The following is a 16127-nucleotide window of genomic DNA, read 5'->3' on the forward strand; positions in this document are numbered from 1 at the left end:
TTTTTGTTTATATAAATTATTACATTTTACACCATACATTGAAGGATTAAAACACTGATTGAAAACATAAACAGATTTATTCTGTTCCACCTAAAATGAAAAGTCTCTATTTTGTCACTTCTCTTCGACCTGAAACTTCAGCTCTGTTCCTCTCCTCACAGATGCAGCCTGGTCGGCTGAGTGTTTCTAGTATTTTCTTTTTATTTTACATTTTATCATCTGCAGTTTTTTTACATTCAGTCTCTATTTTGTTCTCACATACCATTGATTGGATTCATGATAGTCTTGACTATCCCCTGATCTCTACGTAAACTACATCTCTTAGAAAATCTGACAAATACATCTTGACCACATTGACCATGTCTTCAACCATTATTTTGAGGGAGAAAATACAGGCAATTTTCTCCAACACCAGTCCCATTAAAAATGTAACTTTTCTAAATCTACTCATTCCTATGTACATGGCAAATTTCTGGTGGGTTACCCCATCAAATTCAACTTGCTGACCTGTCACTCATTAAATCTTGCTAAATAGTCTTACTTCATTCCACGTGCACCCCTCTAGACATCCTGCACTGGATGTCACATTTACATGACTAAAATTATGAATCCAAATTCTTGAGGTGTAGCATTTGTTCAGGTGTTCAAAAATATCCACTTTGTTACTCTATGTAAGAGTTCCATGCCCTGTGCTTTGTTGCTATCTAGATATGATTAACGATCATTTTGTCAGTCCAAGCAGTTTAAATCTTTCAGCAGGAGGTGTGGCAAAGTACTGCTTTTGCTCTTCAGAGTATCTTTCCTCTACATCAATGATATCTCTGTAGGTACCATCCTGCCAGTGAAAATTAAAACTATTGAGAAGTTGGATCTTTTTTTCATCAGTTGACACGCAGTCCACAGGCAGCTTTTGCTCGAGGGATGGGTCCTGGACATCAGGAAATATCAGGACTCCTCGTATGGCAAACCAGCCTCCGTAACGTGGATGAATGCACACCCCATACAATTTCTATCAGGCAAAGAATTATTTTTGTTAAATGGATGACATGCATGTTTCTACTCTGATCTCTTTTGAACCTCTCTCACATAGATGCCCTAGTCTCAAAGGCCGTTGAAAGATAATCAAGAAATACAAATTAAAGGAGTTTACTAGTTCACAATATTACGCTCAGCTACTTCTTTTCTTTTGAGGGCATAATTTGCTTGTCATTTTCTAACAATATGGCATAATTGAGATGTAGGCACGAATCTCTTCCACTTTGCACCACATGTTGGAACTCTATGCTGTGCCACAATACTGTTCTTCTATCATGTTGGATTCTTTATATATTTATTTCTAATAGTAGAATTTCCCCCTTCAAATATCAAGTACGATCAATTGGTTGGTCTTTACAAATTCAGCACGGAAACAGGCCTTTCAGCCCACTGAATCAGCGATCACCCTGTACACTAGCACTATCCTACACATGGTAAACCAATTAACCTACAAACTTGTACGCCTTTGGAATGTGGGAGGAAACCCGAGCACCCGGAGAAAACCCATGCGGTCACAGGGAGTATGTACAAAGTCCAAACAAACAGCACCCATAGTCGGGATCGAACCCAGGTCTCTGGTGTTGTATGACAGCAACTCTACTAGTGCACCACTGTGCTACCCATGTTTTTGAATCTTTTGGTATATGCTTTCAAGCTTTTGCACCATCTGCCCTACCGGAAAGGGGAGAAGAGGGAACGACCAGGGTGTGAGTTGTCCTTGAATATATGGGCTGCTTCACCAAGGCAGCATAGTTTAGAGTCATTAGGGGCGGGGAGGCGGTGGGGGGTAAAGCTAGTTTGCGAGATGGTCTGACTGCGTCACAACACTCCACAATGTTGCGCAGTCTTGAGCTGAGCAGTTCCAATGCTTTCTATGGGCATCTGTGGAAATTATAGAAGTGCTAGATCAGAGTTCCTTAGGCTTGAACACTGCCATCCATGGTGCTCGAAGTCACTCAGGATGTACGATTATCATAGAATAATCCACTCACTTTCATGCTGAAAGGCAACCATATCTTTTTATCATCGCTAGGTCTGAGAGTCGCAACTTACCATGCACAAGACATCACATATTGTACCTTTTAAACAACATATTTCCCAACTTCAGAAAGAATATATTATGATTAGATGGGGTTGGATGGGATGAGAACTATTTTCGGTGCTGGCTACGAGTAGTGTGAACACATCAATGAGTCTTACCAATTTCTACAGATTAACCATGAAAAGCATCCTATCCAGGTGCATCACAGCTTGGCATGGCAACTGCTCTGCCCAAGACTGTGAGAAATTGTGGAGTGTTGTGGAGGCAATCAAGATCATCTTGCAAACTAGCTTCCCTCCCAATTGATTCTATCTAAGCTACAATGCCTACGTATTCAAAGGCCACACATCCTGCTTGTTCCCTCTTCTCCCCTCTCCTGTTGGGCAGGTGTAAAAGCTTGAAAGCATAGATCGTCAGATTAGAAATAACTTCTTCCCCACTGTTATTGGGGAACAGATCTCTCATGCTAAGGATATATTCCCATCTGCCAATCTACCTCATTCTGGCTCTTGCACTTTTTTATCTGCAATTTCTCTGCAGCTGCAACATTTAATTCTGCATTCTTTCCTTTCCCTTTTTGCACCAATTATCACTCTCATGTACAGTATGATTTACCTGGATAAGACAAAACAAAGTTTTGCCACTGTACTTCAGTATACGTGACAATGAGAAATCAAAGCAATTGACTGGTTAAGCTAGGACACATGTATCTGCTTTAATTAATCCACTCAATGATTGGATGATATTCCTGTATTGGAAAGAACTTGCTTTTATAATCTCACATTGTTCCATTGCAGTTCATTGCCAATCCACTCATGTTATCATCATTGTAATTTTAGGTAACAAAATAATCAACACGTGCGGAACAAGATCTTTAAAAATATAATGAATAATCAATTTGCCTTAATATTATAGAGCTAAAGGATGGCCAAACTGCAATGTAGCAAAATATCCATCTGCTCCTAAACCAAAAACAGAAACTTATTTAATTCTTACTTTTTCTCCCCAGGGGTTTTTCTGCACATCTTTCATTTGGTAATAATAGGCCACTCTAGCCACATGTGCAGCTGTTTGTACCAAAACTTTTGGCCTTCGATTAGGAAGCAGCTCAAAGTCATGGATGGTTTCAATCCTGTGATCAGGGAAATTCTAAAGCAAGTAAATTAAAAAAGTTACTGTTTTCTTAATGCCAGATAACCAACATCTATAATAATAAATATAGAAAGGGAAAAGATGCATTTAATAATTCACACTTCTGTTGCTTTAACTGACTACATAAGTACTTAATACTTGAACAATGGAGATTAATGTTGTCCCCTGCCAATCAAACTTGTCTTATCATAGTTGATCCTACCACTTTTCACCACTTTTCACCATTTTCCACGAAACCAAACTATCAATTATCTTAAGTAAAGAAACAGTGCTGAAGTAACTCAGTGGGACAAGCAGCATCTCAAGATTCCTGTATCTAGTCTCTTGTGTATCTTATCAATCATCTCTACCAATTGGCTCTCTCGGGCCAATTTGCCTTCCTTCTTGCCCATTTACAAGCAAGAACAAATTTCCTTTCTGGTCATCTATATCACGTTCATTTTTCTATTATGACTAACCACTCTGCTCGAAAATGGTTGTCCTAGCTCCAATGGGGACATGTGAGACTGCAGATAGTGGAATCTGGAGCAACAAATAATCTGCTGGAGGAACCCAGCAGTCAGGCAGCATTTGTGGAGAGAAATGAATAGTCGACGTTTCAGATAGGGACCTTTCCGGCTGAAAGGATATGGCCAGTATTAAAAAAAGTGATGGAGGCGAGGTGAGCAAAGGTAGCAAGTGATAAGTGAAGCAAGTGAGATGGAGTTGATTGGCAGGTGGGGGTGGGGGTAGGGTAGGTGAAAATAGTAACAGGGACTGGGAGTTGATAAGAAGAGGCAATAAATGGCTGTAGATTGTGGAATCAGATCGGAAAGGAAGGTGAAGTGTGGAACCAGATAAGGGAGGTAGAGTGGGCAGATGGAGACAGTGGAGGAGTGTGGACCCAATGGGAGGAATATGTTGGCAATGGACAGGTGGAGTGAGTAATGGAGGGGAAAGAAACTGGGTTATATGTGCCTGGGGAGGTTGAAACGAAGGGAGTGTGTGGGACAACCAGGCTGCGAGGATGGAGGAGGAGCAGGTTACCCAAAATCAGAGAATTCAATGTTCATGTCTTTGGTCTGTGGACTATGATATGCTGTTCCTCTACTTTGCATGTGGCCTCACCCTTGCAGTAGAGACGGCCAAAGACAGACAGGTCAGTGTGGGAATAGGAAGAGGAATTAAAATGGCTGGCAACCAGGAGTTCCAGATAGTCATGTTGATCGTATCTCCAATCTCATTTTTGTAATATAGTCATTGGTAATGTCAAAATTTAACAGTCAAATTCCATAAACCAAATCCCAAGAAATACCAGTGGCTCTAATATATCAAACAAGTTTCAACCTTGGCATTATTTGTTTAACCAACATCAACATATTTCCACTTCAATGTCAACTTATAAATTTAATGCAGAAAATTCTTTACTTTCCCCACTAGAGAGAAATAATGAGCAACACACTCATCAATAGGATCCCGAACAGTAGATAATTGCATGACTCCAATGAACGGTTTGAAGGCTTTCTCAAACATCTGGGGTGTGCTGAGAACAACAAAGGCCAAAGTGTCATCTGGATATTGTAGATGAAAGCAAGGCTGTACGACTGCATTGTACCAACTAATCTGTTAAAAAGAAAATATAGCAATCATAAATCAACCCAGAGAAACAAGGGCAAAGGAAACCAATCCAAATACGCACAAAATACTTTAAAAATGTCTTGGTAATTCTTGATGGTGTTGAATAGCTTACATGCCCACCTCAACCCCTCTCCAGAGATGCTGCCTGATCCGCTGAGTCACTCCACCACTTTGTGTCTGTTTTTTGGCAGAAAAGTCAGTATGGGAATAAGGAGAGTTCAAATGGCTAACATATAGGAAGTGGAGTTAAAATTGTTAGCAATGAGACGGGAAGTTATATATTTTCTCCTCTGCCAAAGAGTTATCTCCCTCCACTCCCATTTCCCTTTTGTTCTCCCCTCTCCACCCTGTAACCTTCCACCCATGTCCCTCTCTCCTTCACATTTCACTTCTCCTCTTCCGTCCTGTTTGACACTCTTTGGTTATCTGAATGGTGTCAAGTTAGGAGGAGGGGGAGTTCAACGAGATCTGGGTGTCCTAGTGCATCAGTCAATGAAAGGAAGCATGCAGGTACAGCAGGCAGTGAAGAAAGCCAATGGAATGTTGGCCTTCATAACAAGAGGAGTTGAGTATAGGAGCAAAGAGGTCCTTCTACAGTTGTACCGGGCCCTGGTGAGACCGCACCTGGAGTACTGTGTGCAGTTTTGGTCTCCAAATTTGAGGAAGGATATTCTTGCTATGGAGGGCGTGCAGCGTAGGTTCACTAGGTTAATTCCCGGAATGGCGGGACTGTCGTATGTTGAAAGGCTGGAGCGATTGGGCTTGTATACACTGGAATTTAGAAGGATGAGGGGGGGATCTTATTGAAACATATAAGATAATTAGGGGATTGGACACATTAGAGGCAGGAAACATGTTCCCAATGTTGGGGGAGTCCAGAACAAGGGGCCACAGTTTAAGAATAAGGGGTAGGCCATTTAGAACGGAGATGAGGAAGAACTTTTTCAGTCAGAGAGTGGTGAAGGTGTGGAATTCTCTGCCTCAGAAGGCAGTGGAGGCCAGTTCGTTGGATGCTTTCAAGAGAGAGCTGGATAGAGCTCTTAAGGATAGCGGAGTGAGGGGGTATGGGGAGAAGGCAGGAACGGGGTACTGATTGAGAGTGATCAGCCATGATCGCATTGAATGGCGGTGCTGGCTCGAAGGGCTGAATGGCCTACTCCTGCACCTATTGTCTATTGTCTTTGGTCTCTTTTCACCTTTAGCTTTTGTCACTTACTCCATCCACCTGCCAATCACACCCACCCTCTAACTCTATCCACCTATCACTAACTTTCACAATGCCGTCAAGTTCACTTGGACTGTCTCTGACAGCGTGCTCTCCTTTCTTGATCTTTCTGCCTCAATCACAGGGGATAGACGATGGGAGTATCTGGATTAGATCTCCTCTCACTCTGCCTCATGCAAAGTTGCTATCGCCCACTCTCATTCTCCATCTCTGCTGCATCTGCTTCCAAGAGTTTCTATTCTAGGATATCCGAGATATTCTCTTTCATTACTAAGTGTAGATTCCCCCTGCTGTTGTAGATGGAACCCTAACCAGCATCTTCTCTGTACACTTACTTCCCCTCCCCCAAGACTGAAGATCGATTCCTTACTGATCAGCCCACCAGCCTTCGCATCATTCTCTGACATTTCCACCACCTTCAACATGATCCCACCACATTACATCTCCCCTCTCCACCCCACCACAATCAGTTTGAAGCAAAGATACTAGAGGAGCAAGATGAACCACTCCATCGAAATTGCCTATTGAGCGGGCCCAGCTGGTCTTCTCCCATCAGCGCGTCTCCGGGGCCCTCCCGAGTGTCCCGACACCTCTCCCCTTCCCGCGCTCCTCCAGGCTCGGCGCCCCTGCTCCGCGCCTCACTTCATGCGGCTCTTCGCCGCTCCTGCTGGCCCTCCAGCCCTTCTCCCCGCTCGTCATTGCCAGCCGGGGTCTGCTTCCACTTGGCCGGCACTCTAGGGCCGCCGAGCAGAGCCGTGGCCTGGTCCTCTGCCTCGGCTCCCAGCGTCCGGCCCAGCCCTCGCTGCCGATTAGCCTCTCCCCGGTCCTCTTCCTCCTCCTCCTCTTCGGGCTCGACACTCCGCTCCTGACCTTGCCTTCCCCCGCCCCCTCTTCCAAGGCAGTCGAGCCTTTCCTCCCTGGGCCCTTCACCCTCAGGCGGGTCGCCGACCTCCAGCGCTCGCTGCTTCTGCCCTTGCAGACCTCCAAGCCCCTCAGCTCAGCAAGTGCTTAGCTCAGCAGGTTCTTCCCGCTGCTTAGTGCTTAGCTCAGGTCCTTCCCGCTGCTCTTCTCCCAGCTCGCTCAAACCCTTCCTATCCTCCTTCTCCTCTTCTTCTCCCCCCACTGGCCGGTCGGTGGCCCCCTGCTTCTCGGCCTTGCTCTCCTGCCTCCCTTCCCAGCCGCGTTTCCCCATATCCCGCCGGCTGGCCAGACGTCGTCCCAGCTGCTTCTTGCATCTGCGGGCCTGGCACCCCTTCTCCTGGTTCCTCTACCTCCGCCAGATCCTCCAGCTTCTTGCTCATTTTTTACAACACAAACATTGGCCTTTTGGCAGCTTTTTAAAGGTAAGGATGTACGTGTTGCATGTTACTCGTAAGCTGCCATGTCCTCCAGATGGCTTGAGCGACTCCGTGCCTCTGTCCCTCTCTTCCCCTCCCCTTCCCAGATCTCCCCCTAACCCTAACCCTCTATTTTCCTGTCTCCACCTATATCCTTCCTTTGTCCCGCCCCCCTGACATCAGTCTGAAGAAGGGTCTCGACCCGAAACGTCGCCAATCTGGCGGTGAGGGGAGCCCTCCCAGTCAGATCATTCCTGCACCGCCGGAACCTTACTACCAGCGCACGCTGCCCTCGGGACGGCTGCTGTGGAGAGGAGACGGTGGCCCAGCTCTTCACAGAGTGTGGATTTGCCAAGAGAGTCTGGAGAGGTTTGCAGGGGTCCCTGTCACGATTTATGTATTCCGAGCAGCTCCATCACAGAGGACTCTGTGATCTACGGACTGTTCCCAGGGACGCATTCAGAGACTGACATCGAGTGCTGCTAGAAGGTCATCAACTCGGTGAAAGGCGCTCTTTGGTCTGCCCGAGCTTTGTTGACCTCCCAGCGGAGCGAGCTGTCCGTCGGGGAATGTTGCCGATTGGCCCGCTGCAGACTGCAGGAGTACGTGGTGAGGGACGCACTGAAGCTCGGTGCAGCCAACGCCAAGGCCCTGTGGGGGAGGACTACAGTCTAGGGCCCTTCCGCTGCTGAACATGGGGGGCAGGGTGTGGTGGAGACACCGCTCCAAATAAGGGATTCTGTGCAAATTTCAGTGTAAATTTGGAAATGAATACCTGTATTGAACGTGTAACCCCCGGAAATGTCAGATGGGGTTGTTGAAAAAAAGATGTTTTGTAAATATTTATTACTTGAATAAAGTATTTTTTGATATATGTTTTTTTTAATCCTTCTCTCCTGAGATGCTGAGTTACTCCAGCATTTTGTGAATAAATACCTTCGATTTGTACCAGCATCTGCAGTTATTTTCTTATATTAACCTTACGTGCAGTCGCCCTTACTGGTGCAGTACGCAAAGGAGCTTAACGGCCCCCATTTTAGTAGGCAAAACCCGCCATTCGCTATGCCTCTCGCAGTGTAATCACTGTTTTGGGTGGACAGTATGTGTGATGATACCATAAAAATGCAGAATATATCTCATCTATCAATTCAAGGATTTTTGTTATTTTTCTTTTAAATGTTTCTGCAGGTTTCTGCCTACTAAAATGGTGCCATGACGTACTATGGTTTTTAGGGTCGAGTGGTCTGTCTTAGAAACATAGAAAATAGGTGCAGGAGTAGGCCATTCGGCCCTTCGAGCCTGCACCGCCATTCAATATGATCATGGCTGATCATCCAGCTCAGTAACCTGTACCTGCCTTCTCTCCATACCCCCTGACCCCTTTAGCCACAAGGGCCACATCTAACTCCCTCTTAAATATAGCCAATGAACTGGCCTCAACTACCTTCTGTGGCAGAGAATTCCACAGACTCACCACTCTCTGTGTGAAGAAATGTTTTCTCATCTCGGTCCTAAAAGACTTCCCCCTTATCCTTAAGCTGTGACCCCTGGTTCTGGACTTCCCCAACATCGGGAACAATCTTCCCGCATCTAGCCTCTCCAACCCCTTAAGAATTTTATATGTTTCAATAAGATCCCCCCTCTGCTCTGCTCTGCTCTATTACCTTTGGTTTGAAGTTGGGTTCCGATCCGGAATGTCACCTATCCATGTTCTTCAGAGATCCTGCCTTACCCACTGAGTTACTCCAGCACTGTGTCTGTTTTTTTGTAAACCAGTATCCCCAGTTGCTTATATCTCAACCTATCACCTGGCAGGCTTTTATTCACAAAATGCTGGAGTCATTTCCTGCTGCAGCAGGTCAGGCAGCATCTCAGGAGAGAAGGGGAATGGGTGACTTTGCACAGCCCACTTCTCTCTTGCAGCTTCGCTCCTCTCCCCCATCAGCCAGAAAAAGGCTTCCGATCTGAAACGTCGTCTGGCCACTATCGCCATAGATGCTGTCCGACTCGCCGAGTTAAGTTTTGCTCAAGATTTTTCTGCAGTTCCTTATGGTTATGTCTCCGAAGTGCCAACAAGCCTGCCACCTGCAGCCCCAGAGATGGAGAGGAAGCAAGTCGATGGCGAGGAAGCAAGCGGAACTTCAATAACATCATGTTTTCAAATACATACCTTGAACGGATCGCATTGGAAACCCAATGCGCCCAACAACTCGTCCAAGCGCCGCTGTATTGGAGCAGACATGTCCACACACCCCTGTGACGCAATATCCGGTACAAGTGGGGGAATCGGGAGGGATACTACAGTTCCCAGAATGCCCCTGTGTGCGCGCAGTTACGTCGAGCAAGCGACGCATTTTTAAACTGGGTGAAACGGCGGCGGCTGTGGTGAGTGATGGCGCGGGCCTTTAAACCGTTTATAATGGTGGATAACATCGTGGGCAACTGGTCGGGTTGGTGTTGACCCTCCCAGCCGCTGGGAAAGGTCGAGCTGCCAAATTCCCGTTTATTTCCCACTTAGTATAAAAGTTAACGAGCTGTACCCGTTAAAAAACGGCGGTTGCCGGGGCTGGTGGAGGTTAAGGTTGTCCACTGGGGTCTATGTGCCTCCTCTCTACTTCCCTAAAGCAAGTTCTCGACTTCCCCCTTCCTTAGTTGTCTTTCTAAGTGTTTCACACTTTTGTAAAGTTTATTTATTAGCAGTGCCCGCTCTGCTGTTGTTATATTGTTCCTTTCCCATGACACAAAGCTGGGTGGCAGGGTAAACTGTGAAGAGGATGTTAGGAGGTTGCAGGGTGACCTGGACAGGTTGAGTGAGTGGGCAGATGCAATATAATATAGATAAATGTGAGGTTATCCATTTTGGCGGCAGAAACAAGGAGGCAGATTATTATCTCAATGGATAGTGTCCTCATTCTTCAGGAAACGGGGCTTCCCCTCTTCCATTATAGATGAGGCTCTCACTAGGGTCTCTTCTACATCCTGCAGCTCTGCTCTTGCTCCCCCTCCCCCCATTCGTAACAAGGACAGAATCCCCCTCGTTCTCACCGTCCACCCCACCAGCCGGCGTATTCCCCACCACTGGCCCTATCATCCCCTCCCCTTTCTGCGTTCCGCAGAGACCATTCCCTCCGTAACTCCCTGGTCCACTCGTCCCTTCCTACCCAAACCACCCCATCCCCGGGCACTTTCCCCTGCAACCGCAGGAGATGCCACACCTGTCCCTTTACCTCCCCCCTCAACTCCATCCAAGGACCCAAACAGTCTTTCCAGGTGAGACAGAGGTTCACCTGCACCTCCTCCAACCTCATCTATTGCATCCGCTGCTCCAGATGTCAACTTATTTAAATCGACGAAACCAAACGCAGGCTCGGCAATCGCTTCGCTCAGTCTGCATTAACCAATCTGATCTCCCCGTGGCTGAGCACTTCAACTCCCCCTCCCATTCCCAGTCTGACCTTTCTGTCATGGGCCTCCTCCAGTGCCATAGTGAGTCCCACCGGAAATTGGAGGAACAGCACCTCTTATTTCGCCTGGGCAACTTGCAGCCCAGTGGAATGAACGTTGACTTCTCCAACTTTAGATATTTCCTCTGTCCCTCTCTTTCCCTTCCCAGATCTCCCACTGTCTTCCTGTCTTCACCTATATCCCTCCTTTGTCCTGCCCCCCTGACATCAGTCTGAAGAAGGGTTTCGACCTGAAATGTCACCTATTCCTTCTCTCCTGAGATGCTGCCTGACCTGTTGAGTTACTCCAGCTATTTGTGAATAATTATCTCAATGGGGTTAGGTTAGGTAAGAGGGAGGTGCAGCGAGACCTGGGGTCCTTGTACACCAGTCACTGAAGGTTGGCGTGCAGGTACAGCAGGCGGTGAAGAAAGCTTTGGAATGTTCATAAGAGGATTTCAGTATAGGAGTAAAGAGGTTCTTCTGCAGTTGTATAGGGCCCTGGTAAGAGCACACCTGGAGTATTGTGTACAGTTTTGGTCTCCTAATTTGAGGAAGGACATCCTTGTAATTGAGGCAGTGCAGCGTATGTTCACAAGATTGATCCCTGGGATGGCGGGACTGACATATGAGGAAAGATTGAAAAGACTAGGCTTGTATTCACTGGAGTTTAGAAGGATGAGAGGGGATCTTATAGAAACATAAAATTATAACAGGACTGGACTAGCTAAATGCAGGAAAAATGTTCCCAATGTTGGGGGAGTCCAAAACCAGGGGCCACAGTCTTAGAATAAAGGGGAGGCCATTTAAAACTGAGTTGAGAAGGAACATTTTTCACCCAGAGAGTTGTGAATTTGTGGAATTCTCTGCCACAGAGGGCAGTGGAAACCAAATCACTGGATGGATTTAAGAGAGAGTTAGATAGAGCTCTATGGGCTAGTGGAATCAAGGGATATGGGGAGAAGGCAGGCACGGGTTATTGATTGGGGACGATCAGCCATGATCACAATGAATGGTGGTGCTGGCTCGAAGGGCCGAATGGCTTCCTCCTGCACCTATTCTCTATGTTTCTATGTTAAAACATAACCAATGAATTTCCAGTGATGATTTTTTGTTCCACTTCTTCACTAACACGTCCATTGTAATACGTAGACTTGGGATAGGTTTCACTATTATGCCTGGATATATTCAGCACTCCAGTCGTAGGTAGCATCATTGAAACCTGCAGCATAGAAGCAAGCTATTGAATCTATTGTCTCCATGCCAACCAACCGCCTCAGTTTGGTTGTTATTAAATCTTCTGTGAAAAACAATTTCGTCTTGGCCAGTATTGGAAATAGGATCATCGTCATACAATATGGAAACAGGCCCTTCAGCCCTACCAAGATGACCATCAAAACTGATTCCATTTGGCAGTGCTTGACCCATATCACTTTAATTTTTTCCCATCCATGTACCTGATCAAGTGAGACAAAAGCATTGAAAGGTTGTGAATTGTGAAACTAAAAGACGTGAAACTAAAGGGGGGGGGGGGGGGGGGGCTGTTGTGGGCAAAGAAGGGTTTTGTCGTTACCTAAAATTGGACAATTCAATGTTTATATTGTAAGTTATGTTGAAAGACTGGAGCGACTAGGCTTGTATACACTGGAATTTAGAAGGATGAGAGGGGGTCTTATCGAAACATATAAGATTATTAAGGGGTTGGTCACGTTAGAGGCTGGAAACATGTTCCCAATGTTGGGGGAGTCCAGAACCAGGGGCCACAGTTTAAGAATAAGGGGTAGGCCATTTAGAACGGAGATGAGGAAAAACTTTTTCAGTCAGAGAGTTGTAAATCTGTGGAATTCTCTGCCTCAGGAGACAGTGGAGGCCAATTCTCTGAATGCATTCAAGAGACAGCTAGATAGAGCTCTTAAGGATAGCGGAGCCAGGGGGTGTGGGGAGAAGGCAGGAACGGGGTACTGATTGAGAATGATCAGCCATGATCACATTGAATGGTGGTGCTGGCTTGAAGGGCCGAATGGCCTACTCCTATTGTCTAAAGTCCTCCATGCAGAATATGATATGTTTTTCCTTCAATTTGCACTTAGCCATGTTCTGGCAATGGAGAAGGCACAAGACTGAAAGGCCATTATGGGATTGGAAAGAAGAGTTAAAATGGTTTGCAACCAGGTGATCCAGTAGGCCTTGGTGCACCAAGTGTTCAGTGAAATGATTGCCAAGTCTATGCTTGGTTTCACTGATGTACAGGTGGGCCCATTGGGAACGCTGGATGCAGTAGATGACGTTGGAGGAGGTGCACTTGAACTTCTGTCACACCTGGAAGGGCTGCTGCAGTCCCTGGATAGAGGCGAGGGAGGAGCTATAAGAACAGGTGTTACATCTTGTTTGGTTGTAGGGGAAAGTACCCGAGGAGGGGGTGGTTTGGTGGGATGGGTTGCATGAACCAAGGAGTTGTGGAGGGAAGTGTTCTCTGTGGATGGTGGAAAGGGGTGAGGATGGGTTGATGTGACTGGTGGTGCGATCTTGTTGAGGGTGACAGCAATGTTTGACGATGATGTGTTGGATGCAGAGGCTGGTGGAGTGAAAGATGAGGATGATGGAAGTTAGTGGTAAAATTAATGAAGTCCTTGAGTTTGGCACGGGTGCAGGAGGCAGCCCAGGTGCAGTTGTTGATGCAGTGAAGAAAGAGTTGGAGGATGGGGCCAATGTACAGCTGGAACAAAGACTGATGTAATCAACAAAAAGACAGGCATATATGTAGCCCATGGAGAAAATGGGGGGAGTTGAAAGATAAGTTGTTGAGTGTGAGGCCGGGCAGAGGAGAGTGTTAGTAGAAGGAAATTGGTTGGGTCTCTGTTCAAGGAAGAAATGGAGGGCATTGAGATCTTCCTGGTAGGGGATTGCGGTGTAGAGGGAGTGGACATCCATGATAAAGATGAGTGAATGGGGGCCAATAAACTGAAAGTTATTAAAGAGTTTAAGGGTGTATGAGGTGTCTCAGAAGTAGGTATGAAGGGATTGGACAATAGGGCATGGGATAGAATCAAGGTATGCGGAAATTAGTTCAGTGGGGCAGGGGCAGGCAGAAACAATGGATCTGCCAGAGCAGATCTGTTTGTGGATTTTGGGGGGGAGGTAGAAGCAGGCAGTGTGGGGCTGGGGAACAAAATGTTTGGAGGCTGTGGAGGGCAGATCACCAGAGGTGATGAAATCAGAGATAGTCTTAGAAATGATGACCTGGTGTTCTTTCATGGGGTCATGGTCAAGGGGTAGGTGTGAGAGGGTGTGCAAGAGCTGGCACCTGGCTTCAGCGGGGTGGAAGTCAGCCCGCCAGATTGCAGCAGCACCTCCCTTGCTGGCAGCTTTAAGGACAATGTCGGGATTATTATCAAGGAGAGCTGTGCATTCAGAGGGGGTAAGATTGGAGTGGGTAAGGGGAGTAGAGGTCAAGACAGATGATGTCTCACCGCCAGTTAGAGATAAAGGTCCAGAGAAGGTAGAAGACCAGAAGAGGAAGTCCAAGAGGAAGAGGAATGCCGGAGATGGGAAAAGAGGTCATCACTGGGGGGTGAGGACTCCTTCCCATAGAAAAAAGATCTGGAGGTGGTGACAGATGAAAGGCTCTGCATCATAGCAGGCCCAGAATTTGTTGAGGTGGGGGCAGAGGGATACAAAGCTAAGGCCTCTGTTGAGGACTGACCGTTCTGTATCGGAAAGTGGGAGGTTAGGGTGATTGTGAAAACACAACCGGGGTGAGGACCGCAATCAGAGGGGTGGAAGATGACTCTGACGAGCTACTGTGGGGGGACAATGGGGGTTCAGAGAAGAGGGTGGTGTGAGTAGTCGTGTACAGGTGGGGAGTAGTAGAAATAGCGTGGTACAGGATGGAGGGTACTTGAGGTAGCATGGTATGGGTGGGGGGTAGTAGAAGTAATAAAGGCAATAAAGGGGGCTTTTTTTGGTTGGCTGCCAGTGACTAGCGGAGTCCGCAGGGCTCGGTGCTGGGGCCGCTGCTCCACGTTGTATGTTCATGATTTGGATGAAGGGATTGGAGGCTTTGTGGCCAAGTTAGCGGATGACACGAAAGTAGGTGGAGCGGCAGTTAGTGCAGGGACTCTGCAGAAGGACTTGGATCGGAGGGGGGGTGGCAGATGGAATGTAGTGTGGAGTCAGGCACTTTGATATTAGGAATGAAGGCATAGATTATTTTCTAAATGGGGAGAGAATCCAGAAATCAGAGGTGCAAAGGGACTTTGGAGTGCTGGTGCAGGACTCCCAAAAAGTTAATCTGCAAGTCGAATCAGTAGTAAAGAAAGCAAACGCAATGCTAGCATTTATTTCAAGAGGGCTGGTATACAAAAGCAGGAATGTGATGCTGAGGCTTTATAAGATTATCAGAGGTTATGGGGAGAAGGCAGGAGAATGGGGTTAGGAGGGAGAGATAGATCAGCCATTGAATGGCAGAGTAGATTTAATGGGCCAAATTGCCTAATTTTATCGCTTATGATCTTATGAAGTTGCATGGTTTGGGCAGGGAGTAGTTGAGGTAGTGTGGTATGGGGGGGGGGGGGTAGTAGAAGTAGCTTCGTATGGGTGGGGAGTAGTAGAAGTAGCATGGTACCGGTGGGGCCCCCCAAGTCTGTAGTTCGGAGCTTAGATGGAGGCTTGTATTGTTTAATATTTGGATGGTTGTTGGGAAGAAGCTGGACTGGCCTTCAGGCTCCTGTACCTTCTTGCTTATGGCAGGAGTGAAATGAGACGTGGCCAGGGTGATGTGGGTTCCTGTTGGTGCTCGCTGCCTTTTTGAGGCAGCAACTCCTGTAAATCCCTTTGATCAGGGGGAGGTCAGTACTGGTGCTGGACAGAGCAGTGTTCACTATGTTTTGCAATCTGCTTCGTTCCTGGACATTCGAGTTGCCGAACCAGGCCGTGATGCAACTAGTCTATATGCTCTCTCCTGTACATCTGTATAAGTTCAAGAGATCTTTCACCACTGCTGCACCCTTGTCACCATTTTCTTTCTCCATGTTCATCCACAACCATGGCCATTGTATGGGTTGAATCTCATCCTTAATTTCTGTAATCTTCTCCTGACCTATGTTAAAGTTCTGACGTAACAAACAGACAACCACACATGATATTCGATTTAAAGCACAAAAAGCTTTCCTACTTTCGCCAAGGTGGGAAGTGGCAGAACGGCAGCAAGTATTTTTTTAATATAAAAAAATACTTTAATCAAGAAATAAACATGTACAAAACATGTACCTTTCAAA

General features: G+C 46.6%; 2 protein-coding genes across 3 annotated transcripts in view; one reads left to right on the forward strand and one right to left on the reverse strand.

Moving 5' to 3' along the window:
* mmachc (metabolism of cobalamin associated C) lies at positions 1–9659 on the reverse strand. Of its 2 annotated transcripts, none has more exons than XM_078408451.1 (4): positions 9579–9659; positions 4646–4831; positions 3074–3226; positions 1–1009 (listed from the first exon to the last, which is right to left on the reverse strand). In XM_078408451.1, exons 1-4 carry the CDS (start codon positions 9648–9650, stop codon positions 722–724), a joined length of 699 nt encoding a protein of 232 aa, XP_078264577.1. In that variant the 5' UTR covers positions 9651–9659; the 3' UTR covers positions 1–721. The 2 variants fall into 2 exon arrangements, with proteins under 2 accessions (XP_078264577.1, XP_078264576.1); XM_078408450.1 differs by having other exon boundaries at positions 4637–4831.
* The window catches only part of LOC144598367 (uncharacterized), a 26973-nt gene continuing 20204 nt past the window's right edge, over positions 9359–16127 (forward strand). The window contains exon 1 of the mRNA XM_078408448.1: positions 9359–9793. The gene's annotated coding sequence lies outside the window, so the exon portion shown is untranslated. The remainder of the gene's footprint in view (positions 9794–16127) is intronic.

This window comes from Rhinoraja longicauda, chromosome 11 (genome assembly GCF_053455715.1).
Source record: "Rhinoraja longicauda isolate Sanriku21f chromosome 11, sRhiLon1.1, whole genome shotgun sequence".
NCBI classification, from domain to species: Eukaryota; Metazoa; Chordata; class Chondrichthyes; order Rajiformes; family Arhynchobatidae; genus Rhinoraja; species Rhinoraja longicauda.

Bases quoted from the DNA above. Each gene is read 5' to 3' on its own strand.
- mmachc (XM_078408450.1), bottom strand. From the start codon at position 9,650: ATGTCTGCTCCAATACAGCGGCGCTTGGACGAGTTGTTGGGCGCATTG. The intron at 3,227-4,636 runs GTAAAGAATTTT...TACTTGCTTTAG, and splicing joins ATTTCTCTCTAGTGGGGAAA to AATTTCCCTGATCACAGGAT. The intron at 1,010-3,073 runs GTAAGAATTAAA...TTTGCCTGATAG, and splicing joins AAAACCCCTGGGGAGAAAAA to AAATTGTATGGGGTGTGCAT.